At 45.4% G+C, this 25,000-nt stretch overlaps 1 protein-coding gene across 1 annotated transcript in view; it reads left to right on the top strand.

Moving 5' to 3' along the window:
* The window catches only part of LOC311315136 (lysyl oxidase homolog 2A-like), a gene marked incomplete at its 5' end in the record, with an annotated part of 29,628 nt that overhangs the window by 1,968 nt on the left and 2,660 nt on the right, over window positions 1–25,000 (top strand). Inside the window, 11 exons of the mRNA XM_084445738.1 lie at window positions 1,059–1,234; window positions 10,524–10,732; window positions 13,780–13,996; window positions 14,931–15,114; window positions 15,810–15,961; window positions 16,723–16,890; window positions 20,653–20,818; window positions 21,686–21,926; window positions 23,520–23,635; window positions 24,400–24,536; window positions 24,764–24,875. Of these exons, the coding sequence (XP_084301864.1) occupies window positions 1,059–1,234; window positions 10,524–10,732; window positions 13,780–13,996; window positions 14,931–15,114; window positions 15,810–15,961; window positions 16,723–16,890; window positions 20,653–20,818; window positions 21,686–21,926; window positions 23,520–23,635; window positions 24,400–24,536; window positions 24,764–24,875 (1,878 nt within the window). The remainder of the gene's footprint in view (window positions 1–1,058; window positions 1,235–10,523; window positions 10,733–13,779; window positions 13,997–14,930; window positions 15,115–15,809; window positions 15,962–16,722; window positions 16,891–20,652; window positions 20,819–21,685; window positions 21,927–23,519; window positions 23,636–24,399; window positions 24,537–24,763; window positions 24,876–25,000) is intronic.

The following is a 25,000-nucleotide window of genomic DNA, read 5'->3' as shown; positions in this document are numbered from 1 at the left end:
GTTATATGTATTTTGTCTTTTGAATAGTGTCTTGTAAGCCCATATGGGCTGGGCTTTTTGAAGCATGACACTTTATTAAAATATATCAATCAATCAAATATATAGAAAATGTTTACAATAGTAACTGGTAATAACCAACTAAGAGTATTCCTACAACATTCCAACTTCAGAAGCCTGACACAATATTCCCAACTTGGAAAGAACATCAGCTTTGCTGCTTTCAGCTGGGTGTCACTGCGTACTGCGGCTGTGGGAGTGATAAAGTGCTGACCTGAAGTCACATGGTATTTATATCTTTTGATCCGGGCCTGTAGTGACGGGTGGGGCTCACTCTGCTCTCTTCAGATCCCCCAGCTGGAGCGCAGATGAGCCAGCTCGCTGATTACAGATTAATGATCCGGTCCTTTGTAAAACATCATACAGTACAGATCAAATATCAACCCAATGCAGACCTTCCTCTCCTTTTCCAAGATTCAAATCTGATAAAACACTGTCATGTGCTTTATGAAATGTTAAACTTGATCTTGAGAAGTTGTTTTATGAGTTTTCTAATTTCAATTGCAGTGTTGTTAGAATGTGGTATATGGCTCAGCTTCTTGGTGTCCACATACAGTAATGTTTGCAATACCCACAATGCAAAGGGATGTGTTCTAATGAGGCCACAGGCATGTAGTACAGTACATACATTATATGAACTGTTATTCTCTGTAGGTAAAAGTGTTAGTGTAGAGACTAAATTGTGCATAAAACGGTGATAAAACTGATATTCAGTACACATTGTACTAACTTCATTTGAAATACCACAGTATTCTTGCTAGCTTATTGATGTACGCAATGGTTAAAGCAGTGATTTACAGTGTGAGAATAAAAGTGTTACCTGGAAGTAATCTCCAAAAATGATTTGCTAGATGGATGAATAAGCGCAGCACTCATTTATTCATCCAAACCTTCATCTGTTTGGTAATTTTTTAGTTATTTTCCATCCATTTATTCAACCAGTCAGCTTCATCTCCCAGTTATGGTCTCATAAGAGTCGTCTGTGTCTATTCACATTCCAGGTCGAATCTGGCTGGACAATGTCCATTGTAGTGGGTCAGAGAAGAGTCTGGCTCAGTGCGAGTCGAACGGCTTCGGAGTGTCAGATTGTAAACACACGGAGGACGTCGGGGTGGTCTGCAGCCAGAAGCGCATTCCGGGGTTCAGGTTCACCAGCGCCCTGACCAACAACGTGGAGGTACGCACCGAGGTTCAGATACATGTACATACACACACACACACGCACACACACATACTGTACCATCCCACACACATCTAAACACACTCACACACACATCAACCTACCCACATCTACTGTAAATACACTCTCTCTCTCTCACATACACACACACGCACAATTTATATACATTGCACTGTATACAGTATAAACACCCAAGAAGTGCACACACACACACACACATAGACGGTATCTTGTTCCTTTGCTTGTGGTTTTGGAATGCCTAAGCTCAACTATTGTCCGATTTGGAGAAAAGGCTGCGAAAATGTTGAGCTGGAAGTTGACATCTGTTATCACCATAACAACAAACACTTTCCCCAAACTTTTGGAGGCCAGGGGTGCAGCACGCAAGGAGGGGGATTCTGAGACACGCTGGAACGATATCACGTTACATCCAGACACTCGGGGGAGTAACCGTGGCTTTCCTCAGCCCGCTGGGTTTCTGCTCTCTAGCTTCCTGTAATGATGAAACCAACCAGAGCCTTTCATGACCTCATATCCCTTCTTCAGGCTTAAGCCTAACCTAAAGTCTAACCCTAACCCCGACCGTACAAGAACGTCCGTCTGTACACTGTGTTCTAATTCTCTTTAGACGAGAGAAATGAGAAACCAAGTATTTATAGCACAGTGAGACAGATGCTGGATTGGAGTGAATAGGCCTAACCAAGGAAGGATTTAATACTTCCATATAGTGCTCATATTAGCCTATGGAAACATATATAATACAGTGGTCAGCTATGACGAGCAAAACTCAGACTAATGACATTACCACACTGGGTCTGTCCACAGCTCACTTTCTGGTGTCTGGGATGCTGACAATGTGACTCAGACTCACTCACTCATGCATTCCTGTACGTGCACGCACACACACACCCGCGCACGCACACACACACACACACACACACACACATTCATTCAGTCCGAGACCTTGCTGACTGGGTCGGAGATGATGACATGTTGACAGGGGCATATTCCCAACCACACTCTCTCTCTCTTTCTCTCTCTCACACACACACACACACACACACACACACGCAGGGGGGTACCATTCTGGAACGTTGATGAGATCACGTCCGTGCTGCTGAATGGAATGTCTGTTTGGGTATGTAGACATGAGGAGAGGGAGGATGAGGTGGAGGAAATTCCTCCTGAGCCTGGGTGCCACAAAGAACAAGGAGAAGTCTGGCTAGGACCACCTGACTAGGACCATCTGACTAGGAACAACCTGACTAGTACCACCTGACTAGGACCACCTGACTAGGAACAACCTGACTAGGAATAACCTGACTATGACCACCTGAACAACCTGACTAGGAACAACCTGACTAGGACCATCTGACTAGGAACAACCTGACTAGGAACAGCCTGACTAGGAACAATTTCACTAGGAACAACCTGACTAGGACCACCTGACTAGAACCACCTGACTAGGAACAACCTGCCTAGGAACAACCTGACTAGGAACAACCTGACTAGGAACAACCTGACTAGAAGCAGCCTGACTAGGACCACCTGACTAGGAACAACCTGACTAGGAACAACCTGACTAGGACCACCTGACTAGAACCACCTGACTAGGAACAACCTGACTAGGACCACCTGACTAGGAACAACCTGACTAGGAACAACCTGACTAGAAGCAGCCTGACTAGGACCAACCTGACTAGAAGCAGCCTGACTAGGAACAGACTGACTAGAAGCAGCCTGACTAGGAACAACCTGACTAGAAGCAGCCTGACTAGGACCACCTGACTAGGACCAACCTGACTAGAAGCAGCCTGACTAGGACCAACCTGACTAGAAGCAGCCTGACTAGGAACAACCTGACTAGAAGCAGCCTGACTAGGAACAGCCTGACTAGGACCAACCTGACTAGGACCACCTGACTAGTACCACCTGACTAGGACCAACCTGACTAGAAGCAGCCTGACTAGGAACAGCCTGACTAGGACCAACCTGACTAGGAACAACCTGACTAGGAACAATCTGACTGGGTTTCTGGGGGTTTCATTTGAAATATAAGAAAAACAGTCAAGATTATAGCTGAATCACAAATCGCGCACTTAGGCGAAAGTGCAGAGCACTCGCGGCCTTGTGGCCTTACATGCGCGTTCCCACCAAGTCCACAACGGCTCAGGGTAGTCCCAAAACGGAATTGCTAGGTCTACAAGTGCGCCACTGCCGCCATTTTGCACACTTTAACCGCACTTACCGAAAGTCCGCAATTTCGCAGACTTGGGAGCAGAAAATACCCACAGTCCACAGCGTCTCATGTGACACAGTGCTTGAGTGCATCCGAGTCATGATCCGAGTGAATCACACATAAATGATGACATTTGCCGATAACACATATCTTGAAATCCACATGCTGCAAACATATCCCACCCAACATAAATTTTATATTATTATTAATTTAAAAAAGACGTCAGTTTGCAGAGCCGAGCGGAACTGAGGAGTGCATCAGAGCAGCCTCTGCGTGGAGGGACGCGGCAGCCAATGAAAACGAAGTGGGAGGGGCATTGAGCTAAACTGGCTTGGGAATCGTTGGCACTCCGCTGGAAGTGCTGTCCCATTTAATTCACGGCCCTGCACTCTCTGGCCCTTCCAGCTGATGTCAATTAAGTGCTCAGGCCTCAGGCCGCAAGTGCGAGGGGCCGCAAGGGTGGTTTGCGCACTCAGATTGGGATTCGGCTAATGAGTTATCAGGAAATTCTGTTGAAATTCTAGTGAATGGTTCCCAGTGCCTGTTTATATAAGGAACTCAAGCCTGGAGAACATCTCAGAGCATTCTTCTCATGAGTGAGCGATAAAATACCATTCAGTAGATTGTGAGTAGAGTGGAGAGGAAGTGTATACAGTACTTCTCAAAAGTAAGTCATAACAGCATAATTCACAATGAGTGTGATATTAATTATACAATAAGTGAAGCTTTTCGCTTCCTCCGTCATTTCCCTGTTAAAAGTAAGGATATATTATGGTTATAAAAGGATCCTGGTAGTAATTCTTGAAGAGGTGAGTTTTGAGCCTGCGGTGAAAGATGGACTCGTCTGTCCTGACATCAGTGGGCAGTTCATTCCCTCACTGCGGGGCCAGGACAAGCTCTGGGTAATTTCTTCCTTATCACTTGAAATTCCTGCTTGACTTCCCAATATATCACCCCATCTGTGTCCAGATGTGTTGTCCAGAAGCCCTCAGTCGTTGGACTGTGTTTCTCAATCTGTTCCCTGACAGAAAAAAAAACGAGGCTTTCCCAGAGCTTTCCCAATGAACACAACACCATTGAAAATACGTAGAAAAGACGTTGAATGGATAAGATCAACTTTAATAATCCCCAGGGGGGAAATATGGGCGTTACAGCAGCAAGAAGAACAGAGATGGAAAAGATCAAGAATAAAAATATATACATAATAAATAGTGCATACAATACAACGATAATAAAAGTATAAAGATGGCTCCGGCCTTCTTTTTAGCCGAGAAGCTCTCCTTGATGTCTTGAGTCATCAAAGTGACTTGATCTATGGTCGATCTCCCACGTCGGAACCCGGCCTGCTCCTGTGGGAGCAGCGGGTCGATGATTGGTTCGACCCGGGCGTAGATGAGACGCTCGAGGATCTTGAAGGGGATACATAACAGAGAGATGGGGCGGTAACTCTTGGGCTCTTCGCGACAACTAAGGCTCTTCTCCAGATTTTGGGGATCTCGAGTTGGCGCAAGCAGGAAGAGAGTAACGCTCTTAACCAGGACTTCAAGGCAGGCGCGGCATGGAGTATAAGCTCCGGGCAGATGGAAATCAGGCGCCGGAGAATTCCCTGGCTTTACATGCTGGAGGGCAGCAGCGAACTCCTCCGGTGTGAATTCGCCGGAGATGTTACCGCCGCTAGGAGTTCTGGCCTTCCAGAGAAGAAGAAGAAGAAGGGAGGAATTGAAAAGGAAAAGGAACATTCCAGCAAGCCGTCTGGCGCTCTCCTCCAGCACCCTGGCGTTGATGTTGTCAGAGCCGTGCTTCGTTGATCCAGAGCCTGGAAAGCTTCCTCCTCAACGGGCTGGTTGTGATGAATGGGCGGGTGTAGGAGATGGGAGGGGTTGGCTGAGTCAAACCTGTTGAAAAGCTGAGTCAAACCTGATCGACTTTCTCCAGTTTTTTTTTTAAATCCTGCGCCGCACTTCCTTGACGCTGTTCTGCGCTAGTTTGCCCTCTAGCTTCTCTCTATAGCTGTTCTTCGCCTTCCTCAACTGCCTTTTCAGCTCCTTCTGGACTGACCTGGCCTCCTCCTGGTCCTTTGCCACGAAGGCCCTCTTCTTCTACAGGGGCAGCTGTAGCTCAGTTGGTAGAGCGGGTCGTTCAATGATCGAAGGGTCAGTGGTTCGAATCCCAGCTCCGACTATCCACATGTTAAATGAGAGTCCAGATCCGAGTTCAGAGCCAAACCTGACGGACAGGCCAAGACAACAAATACAGGCGTGCAGTTAAATAGAGCCGTTTACAATCTCACTACATATTTGTGCGATGTGTCTTGTCTGTAAAGTTTATGTTGATGATCATCAGTTTGTTCTTCTAAGACTCCAAAGAACAAAACAGGAAACAGAGATGTCTTCTGAGCTAAACTCTGAGATCGTATCAGGGCGTTTGGTTTATCCTAAGTGAATGCAATGATTCAACAAACTCGTGTAATGTTTGTGTGCGCTGGGGAATGGTATGCTACACGTGGTAACAATCGCCATGGGGATGAACGAGTTCAGTAATGCTCAGATGGAAAGAACGTGTGGATCTAATGTGCACATTCCCCCGCTTCAAACATTTTATGGGCATATGATGAATGCTTGGAGTATATAAGGATGCAAATGATTATGTAACTTTAGACTTCCTCCGAAGTGTTCTGGGCTTCATAAAGTCACGCAATAAATGTGTCAAAATTGTAGATACAATTAATAAACTGCATGAACACATCATAAGATAGATAGACAGATAGATTTATCCAGACAGGGAAGAACACACTGAGACCAGGTCTCTTTTACAGATGTGCCCTGCTTACAAATAACATACATAAGGCCTCCAAAGACACTTTTCAAATCAAGGGAAAGCAGGCAGATGTCAAGTAATGTAAAAGTTTAAAAGGGCTTCTTGTCTAGTAAAGTAAGAGACAAAAAATACAAAACTGCTCAGTGTGTGATATCTCAGTAACATGCAGCAGGACAAGAGGAAGTAAATAGTCTAGGGTTCGGGTTGTGGTTAGCTGGCTGGATAGTCTGACGACAGCCATTATGAGGAGTGCTCCTCACATTCCATGCAGGAACGCATGCAAAACATATGGGATCACATTGATGCCTAATTGAATCCATGATGGTTTACATGCTGGCTGCCAGTGGGCTATTTCTGGTGGATGACATCGATCATTTACATTAACGCTTTAGTCATTTAGCAGGCTCTTTTATTCAAATTAGCTTACAATAAGTACATTAGTCTAGAGTAAGTGAACTGACTCTACATGTCAGTCTCTCCTCTGACAAGTCCTAGTCATAATTGATTGATTGATTGATTGATTGATTGATTGATTTTATGGATATTGCAGACACCAAGAGAAAACATGCAAAAGTGCAAACACTTGTTTCCAACATGGTCCCTGATGTAAGGACAGACAATAACACATAACATCCATTAAAAATAATCAGTAACTCCTTCTATTAGTACAAGTGATGCCAGCAGTCACAGTACTAGAGACATTTTTCTAAGTGGTCATCAGGATATAGGGCTAGATAGTCTCGGAGCCAGACTCTCTACGGAGGAGAGAGTCTAGACTTCAGCAGCTTAGAATTTGTAAAAGGAAGTTCTTAAAAAAAAACTCATCACTTCCGGTCCAGACTGTCTACTACTCTCTACGGAATTTTGACAGGATATCCGCCCGTTTTTCCCCAACTTCCTTCATCAAAATGTGTGCGTCTGAATACCAGATGTAGTTGACAGTCTGGGCCAGAAGTTGACTCGTCTGGCTCGCGAGACTAAGGGCTAGATATTATCAACAATACTCTTTTCTTTTTTTTTTCATCAATTAATTAATTAATTAATTCTCAATGCCACTTATAACTATTAAGCACAATTAAAGCTAACTAAAGTTGACTGCTTTCAACAGGCACACAACTTTTACTTGAGAAAATGTACCTTTCCTAGATTCTGAAGCAGAGGCTACCATCAGTTCCCATGTTACTGGTCAAGGGAGTAACTGACCCGTTCCGGCGCCACTGACCAATCACAGCTGCCAGTGGTACTAGACTGGAATTGGGCTGAAATGAAGTGTAACGCTGTTCCATAGACACAGGGCAGCGGTTTAGTCTGTGTCGTCCTGAAGGGGCTCACCTGCTGGGTTTGTCCATGTGGAGAAGGGGGATCTAGAAGGGGGTGGAGGGTCTGGTCTAACCACTGCTGGGTTTGTCCGTGTGGAGAAGGGGGTGGAGGGTCTGGTCTAGCCACTGGGAGGGTCTCTACTGTTTTCTTTAACTTTCCATCCCGGTGGGATAGTTACACAAGGATGGATATTCCAGATGCCGAACACACGCCCACACACACACACACACACACACACACACACACACACACACACACACACACACACACACACACACACACACACACACACACACACACACACACGTGTGCCTGCAGCCAGCATGTCTTCGTCTCAGTCAGAGCGACTGCCGGGAGACCGTGGAAGCGACGGAGAAGGGGTGCAGATGTGGAACTCATCTCGTTTCTTTTCTCTGGCCCCCTGCTCTTTCGCTTCTAAACTGCGGTTTGATTAACATTCATTTTCCCCGTGTTTGGAAAGAGCAGGGAGGCACGTGGAAGCCAAACGTGACCCGGGGGTTACAGCAGTGAATCAGAGGAATGAAATGCACAGTAGTCTGAGTCCATCGCCGGGGAGGCCACGCCCCCTCACACGTCCACCTATCGGTGGGAAACCCCGGCCGGGAGAACAGCCTGGCTTGGTCCAGATGGGTTCCATGGAAATGCTCCCTGAAAGTCACAACTTACATGGAAATGCCCGAACCCTAACTAGCATTTGGAAGTTTGGCAACAACAATATTTGGGTCCATTCTTTAAGGTTGGAGGAAGATAAAGAATTGTTCAGAGCAGAGTTGAAATGGGTCGGCTGTATTAGAATGATAGTCACTTCTACAGGGTCTGCAGTATTATTTTTGCGAGAGAGATAGAATACTTGGAAGCTCAATACAATACAATTAGATCTCTGAATGGACACAAGCGAATAATGAACTGGTTTTATTCTGGAGTAACAGGGGTTTTGAAAGAGTTTCAGGATCAGAATCAGCTCCACGGTAGTCACAGTTTTCACATACTAGGAATTTGCTTTGGTCAATTGGTGCATCCCAGATAGCAAGCGGATCAAAGGCCCAGATCTGGCCTTTGTGGCTTAGTTCCGGCCCATATATGGCCCAGAATCATTACACATCTGCTCGCTATCTGGGATAACACTGATGGAGACAACATTAGACAAGGACAAGACGGGACAGTGCAAAGACAGGACAGTGCAAACGAAAAGTGCAAAATGCAATTTACAATATACAAAATGGTGCGCGATAAGTGTATATTATACAGTATGTGTACAGAGTGTGTGTGCAATGTTTTTTTTATATATATACAAGGTGTGTCCTTTTGTGATATGCGTGAGCGGATTAACGCTGTTAAATAAATAAGTGCTGTTCAAAGATAAAAGGTGTTTATTAGGTGGGCCTTGAGCAAACCGTTCAGTGCTGATGTTATGTCTGGTGGTCTGTCTGACTGGAAGCGGGTGGGCTCAGCCCCGAGGCGGGCGTGGCGGTGGGCCCTGACCCTGTACACTCACCCCCCTGGCCTCCTCGTCCCACGCCTCTCAGACAAACGCCGCAGCCATGAGACGGATTTAGGAATTCCACTTCAAACCCAGTGCCCGGATCTCTACGTATTTACATTTCAATAAAATCTCTGTCTAGGATCTAGGACCTTTGGCAGAGAGCGCCGTGCTTGCGGAAAACGCCCAGTCATACGGTGACCAGCAGGGTTGGATAGATGACGACCGTCTCCTCCCCCTCCCCCCTCCTCTCCTCCGTGTTCACTGGGGTGACAGGAGACAATAGGAAGCGGCCTCGACGAGGTCGTGTTTTCTCCCTTGCTGAATTTCCGTTTTAAGGGGTTCTAAACATTCCTCTGGGCTGTTGCCATTTCAGGAAAGCAGCCATTATTATTTATTAAAAAGCTATATTGGGATACACACTTTTTTCTCATTTAAAGGGATGAACGTGACTTATGTCAGTGTCCATATTTAATGGTGTTGGCCCTCACCAGTCATCGTTCCCATCCAGATTCTGGTTCTATACGACTGAGCTAAGCTTGCATAATAGAACATCTGGTTAAAGTAGGTAGTTAAAGTTATTCTTCTCTATTAGTTTTCCTTGGATGATCTGACTCAAAAAACCTTAAAGAAATACACTATATTCCATACAAGAGCCCGAGCCTGCAGACAATCCTCTTAAAAGAGTCTCTTTGAATAAGAGATAATCCTCTGAAGATGAATGAAGGAAGCCGCTTTCTCCTGGCCGCCGGGGTGAAAGGTCGAAGGCTCTCTCCTCTTTAGAAGGTCTTCAGGACAGAGGAGGCTATCTGTGGGCCATGACCTCTGCTGACCTGCTTGTTTACTAGCTCACTATAGTGAGGAATGGACCACCCGTAAGCCGGCTCACATAACATCCTATAGTGGCTCAGCTGTTGTCTTGAATGATCATTCGCGGCACTTGGGTGTCTGTAGGTGACATCAAAAGATAAGTTAGAAATGTCTTTTATTTTCCAATTGTATTTTTTTCCCCAAAAAACTTTTAACACTATGGCTCGACTCCTTCTCTGGAATTTTGACCCATTTTCCTCATTTGACCTTTAACCTCAAACCGCATGCAGGAAAATCTAAAGAATTGTAGAAATGTATTGACCTGCCCCAACCTTCCAGTTGAATAGACAATGTGTTTTGCTAGGTAAATGGTGGAAGATGGTCTTGAATATGTTTAATAATAGTTTTTTGTGGATTTTAACCATGTGTCAGTCTTGCCTGATGGAATATAACAGAAGTATTCGTATGTAAAGTTGTTTTGATGGTCAAAACTGTCAGTCAGTGCCATTCGTGAAGCGCTTTTTACACCGACCGTTCGACAGACGTCGGCCATTGTAAAGTTGATTGATGCTCACGACCTCGTCTTGGCCTTTCCGCAGAGCATGAACGTCCAGGTGGAAGACGTGAGGCTCCGGGCGACCTACTCCCACCGTAAACGCATCCCCATCACCGAGGGCTACCTGGAGGTCAGGGACGGCGGCAAGTGGAGGCAGATCTGCGACGAGCACTGGACCGAGATGAACAGCAGGGTCATCTGCGGCATGTATGGCTTCCCCGGAGAGAAAGGCTACAACGCACGAGCCTACAGGTGATCAATCAGGATGGAATCCGTACGAACACCCTTCTATCAGTGATGTGAAAGTATGCAACATATCACCTAAAAGTATTCAAATTCAAGATTCACACTACACTACATACATATCGATGCGCAGTCTCTAACCAACTGAGCCATAAAGAGCCATGCCCAGATAGCTAGCGGATGTGTAATAATTCTGGGCCATATATGGGCCGGAACTAAGCCACAAGGGCCAGATCTGGCCTGTATATGGCCCAGATCCGCTTGCTATCTGGGTGCATTTTAACTGTTAACCTAATGGCAACATGTATTAATCAAGTGCAATATCACAATGTTTGTATTCCAACACGCAAAGTAGAAAGGCTTTAGCCAAGGGGTCATGACCTGGGAGGGGGAATGACATCTATAACCCTAACCTTAACAGAATTACCACATCTCTGTGCCTGTCAGACAACTCCAGAGAGCAATGTTTCACTCGACTGAGCTAAACAGCTGGGAGTTGAAGTATGCAGCAAGTAATGTAACCAAGGGAAACGGAGTTCTCGAGTGCTGAGTGGGCAGCGAATTGTTGGTGGAACTCACTCCTCCAATATAAATACCGTCCACCCATGCTAAGAAGAGCTAGCTTTTCATGGGCGTAGCTGGTTTAAACAGTGTCTGTCCCACAGGAGACCGGGGTTCGAATCCCACTCTGGGCACGCCGAAACTTATGGGTTACACTTAGCCTGAGATAACAGTGTAGGCCAGGGATAGACTAACTAGGGCTAACAGTGTTGGACAGATTAGGCTATTGCAAGCAGAATATCTACTCAAATGCTAGGCGTAACATGAAGAAATGAATAAACCCCCAAAAATTAAGAAACCCAATAAACATTCTTCATAAAGCTCTAGACAAGACCTAATTTCAGTCTAGATCTGAATCTGCACCCTGTGTGTGTGTGTGTGTGTGTGTGTGTGTGTGTGTGTGTGTGTGTGTGTGAGAGAGAGAGAGAGAGAGAGAGCAATGGGCCAAATGTGGTGCAGGAAAATGAACAATATTGTCTGTATGACTGAACTCACCTACTCATGTCGATTGGGCAACACGGACACTAGGAATGTGGAATGTTTATCAACTAAATCAGCCCTGTTAAGAAAGGGGGCGTGCCGCCAAATCAGCCCTAGAGGGGGCGTGCCACTAAATCAGCCCTGTTAAGAGAGGGGGCGTGCCACTAAATCAGCCCTGTTAAGAGAGGGGGCGTGCCACTAAATCAGCCCTGTTAAGAGAGGGGGCGTGCCACTAAATCAGCCCTGTTAAGAGAGGGGGCGTGCCACTAAATCAGCCCTGTTAAGAGAGGGGGCGTGCCGCCAAATCAGCCCTGTTAAGAGAGGGGGCGTGCCACTAAATCAGCCCTGTTAAGAGAGGGGGCCTGCCACTAAATCAGCTCTGTTAAGAAAGGGGGCGTGCCACTAAATCAGCCCTGTTAAGAAAGGGGGCGTGCCACCAAATCAGCCCTGTTCAGAGAGGGGGCGTGCCACTAAATCAGCCCTGTTAAGAAAGGGGGCGTGCCACTAAATCAGCCCTGTTAAGAGAGGGGGCGTGCCACTAAATCAGCCCTGTTCAGAGAGGGGGCGTGCCGCCAAATCAGCCCTGTTCAGAGAGGGGGCCTGCCACTACAGTAAATCAATCCTATTTGGAGAGAGAGAGAGGAGGGGGGGGGGTTCTAACCTCAAATTTGTTGTTCACGCATATAAAATTTTACGCTTTGGGGGGGGGGGGGATTCTAACCTCAAATTTGTTGTTCACGCATATGAAATTTCACGCTTCGAAGGAAACGGCTTGTGCACACTCACACGTGTTGGCTGTGCATCTGGGGGAGATCTCCTAGCTTAGCCAGAGCTCGTACATGTTTACAACACGCTGTTTTCATTAACCGGTCTGCTTCACGCCGAGAGGAAACCTCCCCGATGTAGTTGGGTTGAGCTCTCCTAAGTAACCTCCCAACGAACGGTGACTCCAGCCGGAAACCGAGGATCATGGGAATCACCATGCGCTTTGGCAACAATACCACCGTTGTGTTCCAGAGCTCCGGAGGGCCACCAGCTGGCAGAGATGCAGTAGTAGGAGTAGTAGTTTTCCGAAAAAAAATGTAAATTGCCAAGGGTGAGTGAGAAAATAGGAGATTGAGGCTGGCTGGTCACTGCCAGAGACGCCAGGAGCTGCCAGCCAGCAAACTGGCGCTTTGGGAGCCGACACACGGACGTCGATCAGGAGGGCGTCCCACGCTAACGTACGTGGACGTACTTAAGAAAGACGCAGGGGCGGAAAGTACCGGAGAGCTAGCCAGACGTATGGAAGACTTGGATGACTGGAAACACAGATGGAGGGCTCGTCCGAGGATGACCTAGAGAGAGACAGATTCTGGTGAAAATGGCCAATGTAATCATATGAGGAATGGCAAAATGTGGAATAAATAAACATTGTTCGCCCCAATCAAAGACAGTTGTCTTGAAGCTGATCAGTGCACAATTGACTTACCACAATGTTGCACATCTGGCTCAGGCTCTTATTTGTCGTGAAGATATTATACTCATGAGTCAGTCTCTTTCTCAACCAGAGATTGAAGACATACTGTACATCTAGATTTCGTTATTAAAAGCGGATGGAAGCAATTTGAGACAAAAAACCTGCATTGCAGAGCCAATCCCACACCTCTAGGACGGTCCTTCCTAATGGGGCGGTGAATGTTTTGTTTTGATTCTCCACTCCAGTTTGTTTGGAAGACATAATTTCTGGTAAGGCGGGTCCTTCACCCTATTGGAGATGTAGGGAGTGGTTCTGATTGGTAGCGTCGGTTTTCGCCGTTGTTCTAGCAAAAGATTTTCGACGGAGATGTCTCCAGACCTTAGGAGCCGGCGATCTTAAAAGTCCAGCATCGCGAGATGACGACGTCTTCAGATCATCGATCCACGTCTCTTCTTATATCTCTCTGAAGACCAGTTAGACCCTCTGCACGCATATATATGGTCGTCTGGTCTTTATCCGGTCTCACATGCCGGCGTTGCTCGTCTCTTTCTCGCAGGTTGCTGTCGAAGCGTCGGAAGAAGAACTACTGGGGCTTCTCGGTCAACTGCACGGGCAGCGAGGCTGACCTGTCGGACTGTAAGCTCGGTCAGCGGGTGGAGCTGGAGGGGAACAGCACCTGTGAGAAGGGGACGCCCGTGGTGGTCAGCTGTGTCCCGGGACGAGCCTTCGCCCCTAGCATCTCCGCAGGCTTCAGCAAGGCCTACAGGATGGAGGTACGAGGTCTGACGATAGGACCATCACGATGACAGTGCATGATATCTATTTATAGGTAATAGGTATACATTCTTAGATTGTAGGGTAGTTGGTTTATAATCTGTTCCAATTGTGATGATTGATGTTGAGAGGTAGAACAGGTGCGTGTCCTGTAGTTGTCTTCTTAGGCTGTGAGGGCTCGGCTTTCGGAAAATACTTACGGAAAAAAAATTAGAGCAGTACTCCAAAAATAATAAAAGTGCAAGACATACGGCTCAGTTTACTTTTTTTTATTACCGTTTTGGCAGTTTGCTATCAGCGGAGCAGACGCCTTGTGCTTTTATTCTTTTTGGAGAGCCGCTATCCCGCCTGTTGCGGTTTTTTCTCCACCGATATTTGATGTGTGTGCCCACCTGTTACAAGATGAACTCAATCCATCCACCAATGTGTAGTACCCAAAATAGGAATACTAATCCCCACTAGTCACTTCTAAGTGGAGAGTTCAGGAGGGAAAGAGAAGGTATAAAGATGGATAAATATGTATTTGTATTCCGTTTGAATCAAGTGTACACATAATTACATATCGTACACTATCTACACAGAATGGATAAACCGCATTGTCGTTTTTAAACACCCAACTTTACCTTTTCAATACAGTGCGAGTGTAGAGGTAGTACTCTTCTCGTTCCTTTGACCCATGTTAAGGGATTGTCTTGGGTGGGACGCGAACCTTCAACCTTGCGCTCGCAAGTCCGATGTGCTAACAACTATGCCAAAAGAACTATCGCTATCGGCACGGTTGTTAGCACATCCTTTATATTCGGGGAGTGAGTTTCACCGGAGGACTACACTCACTCCACGAGGGTTTACGAGGACTCGCCATTCACTCGGTTACACAAGCGGTTTGTAAACAAACCTATCCGCTAAGCGTTTCTCCACCGTCTGTTTCCGCAGCAACCTCTGGTGCGTCTGAGAGGCGGAGCCAACATAGGGGAGGGGCGAGTCGAGGTGCTGAAAAACGGCGAATGGGGAACCGTCTGCGACGACAACTGGAACGTCAAGGCGGCCACGGTGGTGTGTCGAGAGCTGGGCTTCGGCAGCGCCAAGGAGGCCATGTCAGGGGCAGGCCTGGGACAAGGTAGGGCCTCCTGGCTCTCTCCCTGCTCACACACACGACGAAGACCGCGCCAGCGTGTCCAATCACTAATGTACACTTAGGAGAATAGTCCTTTTGCGTTCGGAATCTTCATCATGCTGCTATGTCTTTGTTTAATATCCAGTATTCTTCTCACTTTAATGGCTCCAAATCAAAGCCACACAAAAATTGGAATTGATTCATAGACTTCTTGGAAGCAATTCCGATCAGAATAATGGGAATTGTTTTGGCCAAAAAGAAGAGTTGAATGTATTACTTGAAACAGTGAGTGCTAGCTGCATACTGTAGTCTCTGCATGACTGAGCAACAGGAATGTTCTCTTGTTGAGCCAACTAAACGCCTTCAATCTAAACGCACCCCGATCAGCCATCTTATTCATGTCCTGCATTTATTTTGTGCTGTACTTGTCTCTTTGAATGCATGACACAATTCTGTCAAACGGGGGGAATAATCTAATGTCATTGCTAATGAATGAATGAATGAATCAATCAATCAAAGCTTTATTTGTATAGCGCATTTCATACCCAGAGGCAACACAATGTGCTTTACAGAGAACAAGGGAGGTGGGCAAAGGTCCCACCCTTACATAATGAATGAATGAATGAATGAATGAATGAATGAATGAATGAATGAATGAAACTTTTATTTGATAATTTTGAAGTGTTTCTTATCTGCAGGGATCGGCCCGGTCCATATGAACGAGGTGGAATGCTCCGGGTTCGAGAAGTCGCTGACCGAGTGCTTCTTCAACAGGGATGCGCTCGGCTGCAGCCATGAGGAGGACGCAGCTGTCAGGTGTCACATTCCTGCCATGGGCTTCCAGAACCGAGTGAGTACAGTAGACTAACAGTAACACATCTGTTTAGGCATGACCAGGGTGGGATTAGATTAGATTAGATTAGATTAGATTAGGTCTCCCGCTCGGGAGGCGGACGCGCCGGCGGTTGCGCCAATATGGACCCTCTTGGAGGGACTGTTAGCGCTCCTTTGAGGAGTGAGTTTCACCAGATGCTCCGAATTTCACTCGGTTACACTAAACCGAACCCTAACCACAGCGGCGCCACCTTTTTAAATAACGTCCAATAACGACTAGGGCTGGGTTTAAAAAAAAAAACGATTCATCGATTCTGAATCAAATGATTCAGAATCGATTCATGAATCCCATAATCGATCTTTTATTTAATGAATGAATGAATAAATGAAGGAATGAATAGTTCATTCATTCATTCAATGATTCATTCATTCATTCATTTTTGGAAATCAGTATCGATACCCAGCCCTAGTATTGATGTGTTGCATAACTTGTAATTAAGGTTACAGCTAAAAAAACAGGTTTTAGTAACCCTAACCGAATCGATATTGAATCGAATCGAATTGTATCGTGATAATCGATTCTGAACCTTGTGAATCGGAATCGAATCGATTCTTGAAATTCGAATCGATACCCAGCCCTAATAACGACGACGGTTCTCGATGTCGACTCTGGATCTTGTTGTTCTGATATACGGTCTTGTCGACAAACGGAATGAAACCGTTACCGAGACGCGTGGCTCGACCGCCCGCTCAGCTTTTCCCTTGCTCCTCTTCCAGCTGCGCCTGAGTGGCGGGCGCAACCCGTCCGAGGGGCGCGTGGAGGTGCTGACGGAGAGGAACGGCTCGTTGGCGTGGGGCGCCGTGTGCAGCGACAGCTGGGGGATCATGGAGGCCATGGTGGTGTGCAGACAGCTGGGCATGGGGTTCGCCAGCCAGGCCTTCCAGGTACGGCTAGTTCATTCTTGGTAAACGGTCTTAAATACCGACGCACACATTTGAGGTGGACGCAGTTGCACGTCGTCGCGCTCGGCTCGCACGATGAGTTCTTGGATCTTGAATGTTTTGTACACATCTGACTGTTCCACTGTTGAAGCCTCTTGGATGGACAGTGTGGTGGAGGCAAGTCACATTCAGATAGAATCGGGTACTCCTCCGTGTTCGTCTCTGTTTTTACTCGTTTCATGACAAGTAAGGGTGTCAAAAAGGGTGCAGAATTCCAATGTACAGTACAAAGTTAGAACCATGATCTGTTTGAACCACCTTGGGTAACCCAAAAGTAGCAAAGAACTTAGTCAATGCTGCTACAACGACCTTAGCCGTGATCTTGCAGACTGGGATGGCCTCGGTGTACCCAGACAGCAATCCGATCAGGGCCATATACAGGCCAGATCTGGCACTTGTGGCTTAGTTCCGGCCCATATATGGCCCAGATCCGCTTGCTATCTGGGTAGCGAGTAGCCGCACACATGATGGTTAAAAGGAACTGATAAATTACCAGTTTTTGGAAGGGGGCCCACGCAGTCCCACAGTACTCTCTCAAAGGGCTCCCCCATCACCGGAGTCGGCATTAGAGGAGTTGGGGGTATAACCTGGTTGGGCTTCCCCATGAGCTGGCAGGTATGACAGGTTCTACAGTAATCCGCTGTACTTAAATAAACTCTCTTGAACCTGAACTTAAACTTGAAACTTGAAGTTTGCAGAGGTCAGCAGTATCTGGCTTCCTCTCTTTGAATTACAGGTGCATCTCAGAGAATTTGAATATTGTCGAAAGTTCATTATTTTCTGTAATTTAATTAAAAAGGTGAAACTTTCATATGTTATAGATTCATGACACATGTAGTGAAATATTTCATTGATTCCTTGATGCAGTAATTTGTGCAAAAGGAAATATTTCACTTTGTGTAATGGATCTATAATACATGAAGGTTTCACTGTTTGAATTAAATTACGGAATATAATGGACTTTTTCACAATATTCTAATTTTCTGAGATGCACCTGTATAGTTCATTCATATTCATAATGGACAAACAGCCCCAGTGTCTCTGGTTAGTACCAGTGATGATTAAAGGCTACTTCCCACATTCCAATACAGTTCCAGCAGGTGGAGTTTTGTTCATACATTTGCAGTACGGAGTTGATACTCGAGGTCACATCCTTTCTGGCACAACACAGAAGCAAGCAAGAAAGAAATTGTTTAAAAAAAATAACATTATGTTCTGAATCTGATCGGGAATCTAAGGACTGCCAAACCAAATTCTGACCCTGGGCTACGTCTCCGTGGCAACACAGCTGTCATTTATTTGGAGGTAAAAGAAACGCTAAAATCAGGGTTCAATCAACGTAAACTAAACTGTCCTGATCTCTCCATATACGGCAGAAACGTGGAACATAGCACAAGCTTTATCTGAACACCCAGATTTCTTACAGCACATATTACTATGATTATGTTTTACAGAGATCTGTTGTGTTTATAGCATCATGGTTGCCACCACCAACACGTCGTTAAATAGCTTGACATGTCACTTGCAGGCCTGGGAAAAGTCTCCTGAGGGGGATATTAAGACGTCACAGTCTTAAAACCAAGAGAACGACACGGAGCACGCAAACAGAATGTTGTTTCTTTTCAAACCTGTTATATAAGTTGAGCGCCCAAGAGGCAGTTTTGTGGACACAAAATTTGTTATTAGTTATTAAAACAGTGTTATTGTTTTTTTGTTGATTTGTCTTTTTAAAGTCTAATACCACAGCTCTCTGGAGGTCAGTTAACATGCGTTGTTGATGGTCTGCCTATCTTCTGACTTTGGCCTACCCGGTTCTGTTGTTATGTGATGTTGTTTTGCAGTAACACATCGTAGGTGGTGATACAGCTCTGGAAACTATGTCTTAATAATCCTGGAGGAACTTTGCATTCAGGAGTTTATGAGTGGAAATAGCACAGAGCTGATCGAGGTACTTAAGTGTGATTAAGTATGATTGTATATGTTTAGGCTCCTTAAAAATGCCCATGTTTTACACTCTCGTGTAAAAACGTGCGGCGACGCGCGACCCTGCGGTCAAACAGTAGCGTCCTGATGAGTACCCTATCCCACAATGCACCATTCGCTACCAGGAAGATCCATTGCATGTACAGTTAATCCTCTTAAACTTAAAACACGAGTAAAAAGTTTAGTATGCGCACTCTTATCTCAACCTTAACCCTTTTTTTTTTATCTCGCCGACCATAAAGTCTGAGTTCTTTGATCAAAGTGTCCCAGCCTCTCCGTGTCCCACCTGATTTCCATTATGTCAGCGCTGTGGACCATCTGAGGGATTAGTCACCTCGTCTCCATGGGAATCCCCAGATGGTGGAGCAGAGCCAAGCAGTAGATCTTTAACCCTCACCCTCTGGTGCCTCTTTCCGCTTTCAGCAGACCAGACGGAAAATATGACACCGAAGTTTAACTCCATTTATCTCTCCCCCCTCCCCGCTAGACCCAAACAAACCCAAACACACACTCGTGCGTAGTCATACACCCCCCCCCCCCCCCCCGCCCCTCACATGGAACATCCCGGAAAATGTGAGTCTTACCGCAGTATCCCCTCGATTCGGGCCTCTTTAGTGGAGTTCATAGAAAGGGGCTGAGTCAGACATTCAGAACTGCATAAGCACACACACACACACACACACGCATGCGCACCCGCACGCACCCACCCACACACACACCGACACGCACGCACGCACACACACACGCACGCACGCACACACACGCTCACACACACACACGCTCACACACACACACACACACACACACACACACACACACACACACACACACACACACACACACACTCCCCCTGTCTCATAAGTTCTTACAGCTAGACCAGACTAGACTTGGTTTGTCACACTGTTGACATTAAAAGTGGAAAGACGCCACACTTTGAAATACTCGCTAACTGTTTTTAAAGCCTCATCAAGCATCTATAAAACAACACCGAGGGAAGAAGTGGGTAATCTTTTTCTTTTACTGTGAATTCCCCGATTTCACCTGGATTTTTCCGAGGGGCTTCGGGGCCAGCGACGCGTCCCTGCTCAGCGTCCTCCACGCCTGTCGAGGAGACGCCCTGGGGACACGTCCTGTTGAGGGACGACACAGCAGCTGCAGGCCTGAATCGAATTACATTCCACCGCTTTCACTGAATATTTTGTACAGCGAACTCCAGCGCAGGCCTAACTCATCTTCAGCTGCGGTTGTCATGTGTAATACGCATCGGCCTACTGAAACCAAATAAATGATTTTTTTTGCCATTTTTAATTCCGTTTTTCCTCCCCAGGAACTCTGTAGACGCCCGTTAACCCTACTTTGAGAGAGGGAATGAATGAATGAATAATGCATGAATGAATGAAACCATTAGTGCTCCAAGGAGACATTATTATTAACATAATTTCCTGTGATCAGACTGATATGTGGCTACCAGCACCTGTGTGTTTTTGGTCTGAGACTTACACTGCACTCATACACTGCACTGTAACTTTTATTCCTGTATTTTATTTTCCCTGCATTTTGTTTTATATGACCTTTTATGTGTTGCACTTTGTCTTGATGCTTTTAACGTCTCATGTAAAGCACTTTGAATTGCCTTGTTGCTGAAATGTGCTACAAATAAACTTGCCTTGCCTTGAGACTTACCAGCAGCTGGACTGTTCCGTACGTTCCGTGTTCCCTCAGGAAACCTGGTACTGGCAGGGGGACGGAACCACAGAGGACGTGGTGATGAGCGGGTTCCGGTGCTCGGGGACCGAGATGACCCTTCAGCAGTGCCTGCATCACGGGAAACACGTCCAGTGCCTACGAGGAGGCGGGCGCTTCGCAGCTGGGGTGTCCTGCACTCAGGGTGAGCCAGTTCTCTCCTTAGATACATACTGATGGATATTTGGTACAACAGTAAAATTAGTCTTTGCAACAACTTGACCATCAAGGCATTATTGATTTACATCATGTAGAGACAGATTCTTCCTTATTTCTAGTATTATGTCCCAGCACCTGAGTGGTTATGCATTCTGTCTTGTACCAGACAAATCTTAAGAGGTCTAATTGATTCATGTCTAATTGATTCATTCAAGTCAAATTAATTCACATGACTGGGGGTTGGGAGCAATGTGGAAGTCATGTCCCAAAGACAAACAATAATTTTTCATCCATTTTTATGGACTGATAGTCCTGTAAATATACTGGTTGACATAGAGCCCAAGGGTTTAAAGTTGAAATAATTGATCAATTCATTGCTTAATAATTAGACCTTTAAGTGCAAGAACTTTTTTGAGTTTGTGTCACATTCTGTTAAAGCCATGCCATATTGTGCATTAACATAGGATATTATGCCAATTTTAACAAATAAAGCCAAAAGCAAACTACCTATCCCACCTTTAATAACACATTAATAACATGAACATACCTTAATAACACATTAATAACATGAACATACCTTAATAACACATTAATAACATGAACATACCTTAATAACACATTAATAACATGAACATACCTTAATAACACATTAATAACATTAACATACCTTAACAACATGAACATACCTTAATAACACATTATTAACATGAACACACCTAAATAACACATTAATAACATGAACATACCTTAATAACACATTAATAACATGAACATACCTTAATAACACATTAATAACATGAACATACCTTAATAACACATTAATAACACAGCGCCCCTTGTGTCCCCCCACCAGCTGCGCCGGACCTGGTTCTGAACGCCGAGGTGGTGGAGCAGACCACCTACCTGGAGGACCGGCCCATGTACGCGCTGCAGTGTGCCCACGAGGAGAACTGTCTGTCCAGCACCGCCGCCACCATCGACCCCACCTCCTACCGCCGCCTGCTGCGCTTCTCCTCCCAGATCCACAACAACGGCCTCGCCGACTTCCGGCCCCGGGCGGGACACCAGTCCTGGGTCTGGCACGAGTGCCACAGGTGAGCTCTCTACTGTAGGAGGTCTACTAGGAGCTATATTACCTGAATGTAATACAGGTGAGGTCTCTAGGTCTACTAGGAGTTATATTACCTGAATGTAATACAGGTGAGGTCTCTAGGTCTACTAGGAGTTATATTACCTGAATGTAATACAGGTGAGGTCTCTAGGTCTACTAGGAGCTACATTACCTGAATGTAATACAGGTGAGGTCTCTAGGTCTACTAGGAGCTATATTACCTGAATGTAATACAGGTGAGGTCTCTAGGTCTACTGTAGGAGCTACATTACCTGAATGTAATACAGGTGAGGTCTCTAGGTCTACTAGGAGTTATATTACCTGAATGTAATACAGGTGAGCTCTCTAGGTCTGGTAGGAACTATATTACCTGAATGTAATACAGGTGAGGTCTCTAGGTCTACTAGGAGCTATATTACCTGAATGTAATACAGGTGAGGTCTCTAGGTCTACTAGGAGCTATATTACCTGAATGTAATACAGGTGAGGTCTCTAGGTCTACTAGGAGTTATATTACCTGAATGTAATACAGGTGAGCTCTCTAGGTCTACTAGGAGTTATATTACCTGAATGTAATACAGGTGAGGTCTCTAGGTCTACTGTAGGAGCTATATTACCTGAATGTAATACAGGTGAGGTCTCTAGGTCTACTGTAGGAGCTATATTACCTGAATGTAATACAGGTGAGGTCTTTAGGTCTACTAGGAGTTATATTACCTGAATGTAATACAGGTGAGGTCTCTAGGTCTACTAGGAGCTATATTACCTGAATGTAATACAGGTGAGCTCTCTAGGTCTACTGTAGGAGTTATATTACCTGAATGTAATACAGGTGAGGTCTCTAGGTATACTAGGAGTTATATTACCTGAATGTAATACAGGTGAGCTCTCTAGGTCTACTGTAGGAGTTATATTACCTGAATGTAATACAGGTGAGGTCTCTAGGTCTACTGTAGGAGCTACATTACCTGAATGTAATACAGGTGAGGTCTCTAGGTCTACTAGGAGTTATATTACCTGAATGTAATACAGGTGAGGTCTCTAGGTCTACTAGGAGCTATATTACCTGAATGTAATACAGGTGAGGTCTCTAGGTCTACTAGGAGCTATATTACCTGAATGTAATACAGGTGAGGTCTCTAGGTCTACTAGGAGTTATATTACCTGAATGTAATACAGGTGAGGTCTCTAGGTCTACTAGGAGCTATATTACCTGAATGTAATACAGGTGAGGTCTCTAGGTCTACTAGGAGTTATATTACCTGAATGTAATACAGGTGAGCTCTCTAGGTCTACTAGGAGTTATATTACCTGAATGTAATACAGGTGAGGTCTCTAGGTCTACTGTAGGAGCTATATTACCTGAATGTAATAATGTAATAATCTACAGCACAGGGATAAACAATAAAGGAGTGGAATGTGTGCATTCTGGGTAAAGATCCCATCAACGCTTCATCTGAATTGAAACTATAAAGAAACTCCACCTCTAAAAGCTCATTATTATGATTATTATTATTAGTAGTAGTAGTATTATTATAGGTGTGATTGACTGTTTTTCCCTGTCGTGTTCCAACAGGCACTTCCACAGCATGGAGGTGTTCACGCACTACGACCTGATGAGTCTCAACGGCACCAAGGTGGCGGAGGGCCACAAGGCCAGCTTCTGTCTGGAGGACACCCAGTGTGACGAAGGTACCCGCCTGCCTCACAGCTCTTCGTTTTAGTGCGTTTTTGGTACCTAAGCTAAAAGCACAGATCCTCTACAAGCCCCACAACGCATTTTAACCAGTTGAACGAAATGTGATCTCTTGATTAGTGGCAAACTGCTCTACAGATCATCCCATGACAGCTCGGTTTTAGCTAAAGACCACTAATTGTCTAGTTTTTACTGATGAAACAAGAAATCCAAATAGCTCATCCCAGAATCCCCCTGGTGTAGTTTGCATCACTGCCTCTAGCCAGACTGCACAGCCAATCAGGTTTCATGATTAATTTTTAATGATCTGAGTGAGAACAGTTTTGCCAGCAAGAAGAGAAATGGCAGTGGAGGGGGAGTCGTTGACGACCTCAATATAACTGAGCGATTCAAATTTGTATGACCCTCCCCTTGGACTCAAGTTGACAGCGTAGAGTTTAACTCAATTTGTGAGATCCACATGATCAAGTCGTTTGGTAACAGGCGAGTACTCTAGACTCTTAGTCAACGACGCCCTCTAGAGGCCATCTGAAGAATGTAAATGTTCATGACTGCCTGCCTGACCTGTATTTGGCTTGTGGGGAAAAATGCTCTTATTTGTATAGTCAATAGATTTTCTTGCAGTTATGTATTGTCTACCATATAAATGGTGCATTTATTTCATCATAACTTATGCTGACATATCCTGTCATGTCCTGACTTGAGCGTCTCTTGGTCAGGATTCTGGGCTCTAACTCTCCATTGCTGGCTGCATTGACAGGTATTGAGAAGAGATATGCGTGTGCCAACTTTGGACCACAGGGCATCACTGTTGGCTGCTGGGATACCTACAGACACGACATCGACTGCCAGTGGATCGATGTTACGGACGTGAAGCCAGGAGACTACATCTTTCAGGTCAGTAGCCCCTCTTCCTGACGAGTTTAGACGTCCGTTTTAAAGAGCTTTGCGAAGTGACTTACTTTCACCGTTACGTGTTCTCTTGAACGACAAGGCAGTAGAAATGTACGTTTGATCCTGCTTCACAATCACATACGACGGTAACCATGATCTGGACACATTACATACGACAGTTTTGTGGGGTTTTTTTTGTGTTTTTTTTACAAGCCGTTTTTCTCTTCCAGGTTGTGATCAATCCCAACTATGAGGTTGCAGAATCAGATTACACCAACAACGTATTGAAGTGCAAGTGTCGATATGACGGGCAGCGTATATGGACATACAACTGTCATATAGGTGAGACATACAGTACATGTTACAGTGTCTAATAGTTAAGGTCCCACTTTCAAACTGTTCTATCCAATGTTATCTATTGCAGTAGAGATCGACTGATTAAGGAGACTGCAGACGCAATGCCTGAA

The sequence above is a fragment of the Borostomias antarcticus genome (genome assembly GCF_949987555.1).
Source record: "Borostomias antarcticus genome assembly, chromosome: 11".
NCBI lineage: Eukaryota > Metazoa > Chordata > Actinopteri > Stomiiformes > Stomiidae > Borostomias > Borostomias antarcticus.
Note: the sequence above shows the minus strand (reverse complement) of the source record. Positions and strands in the feature narration are given on the sequence as shown.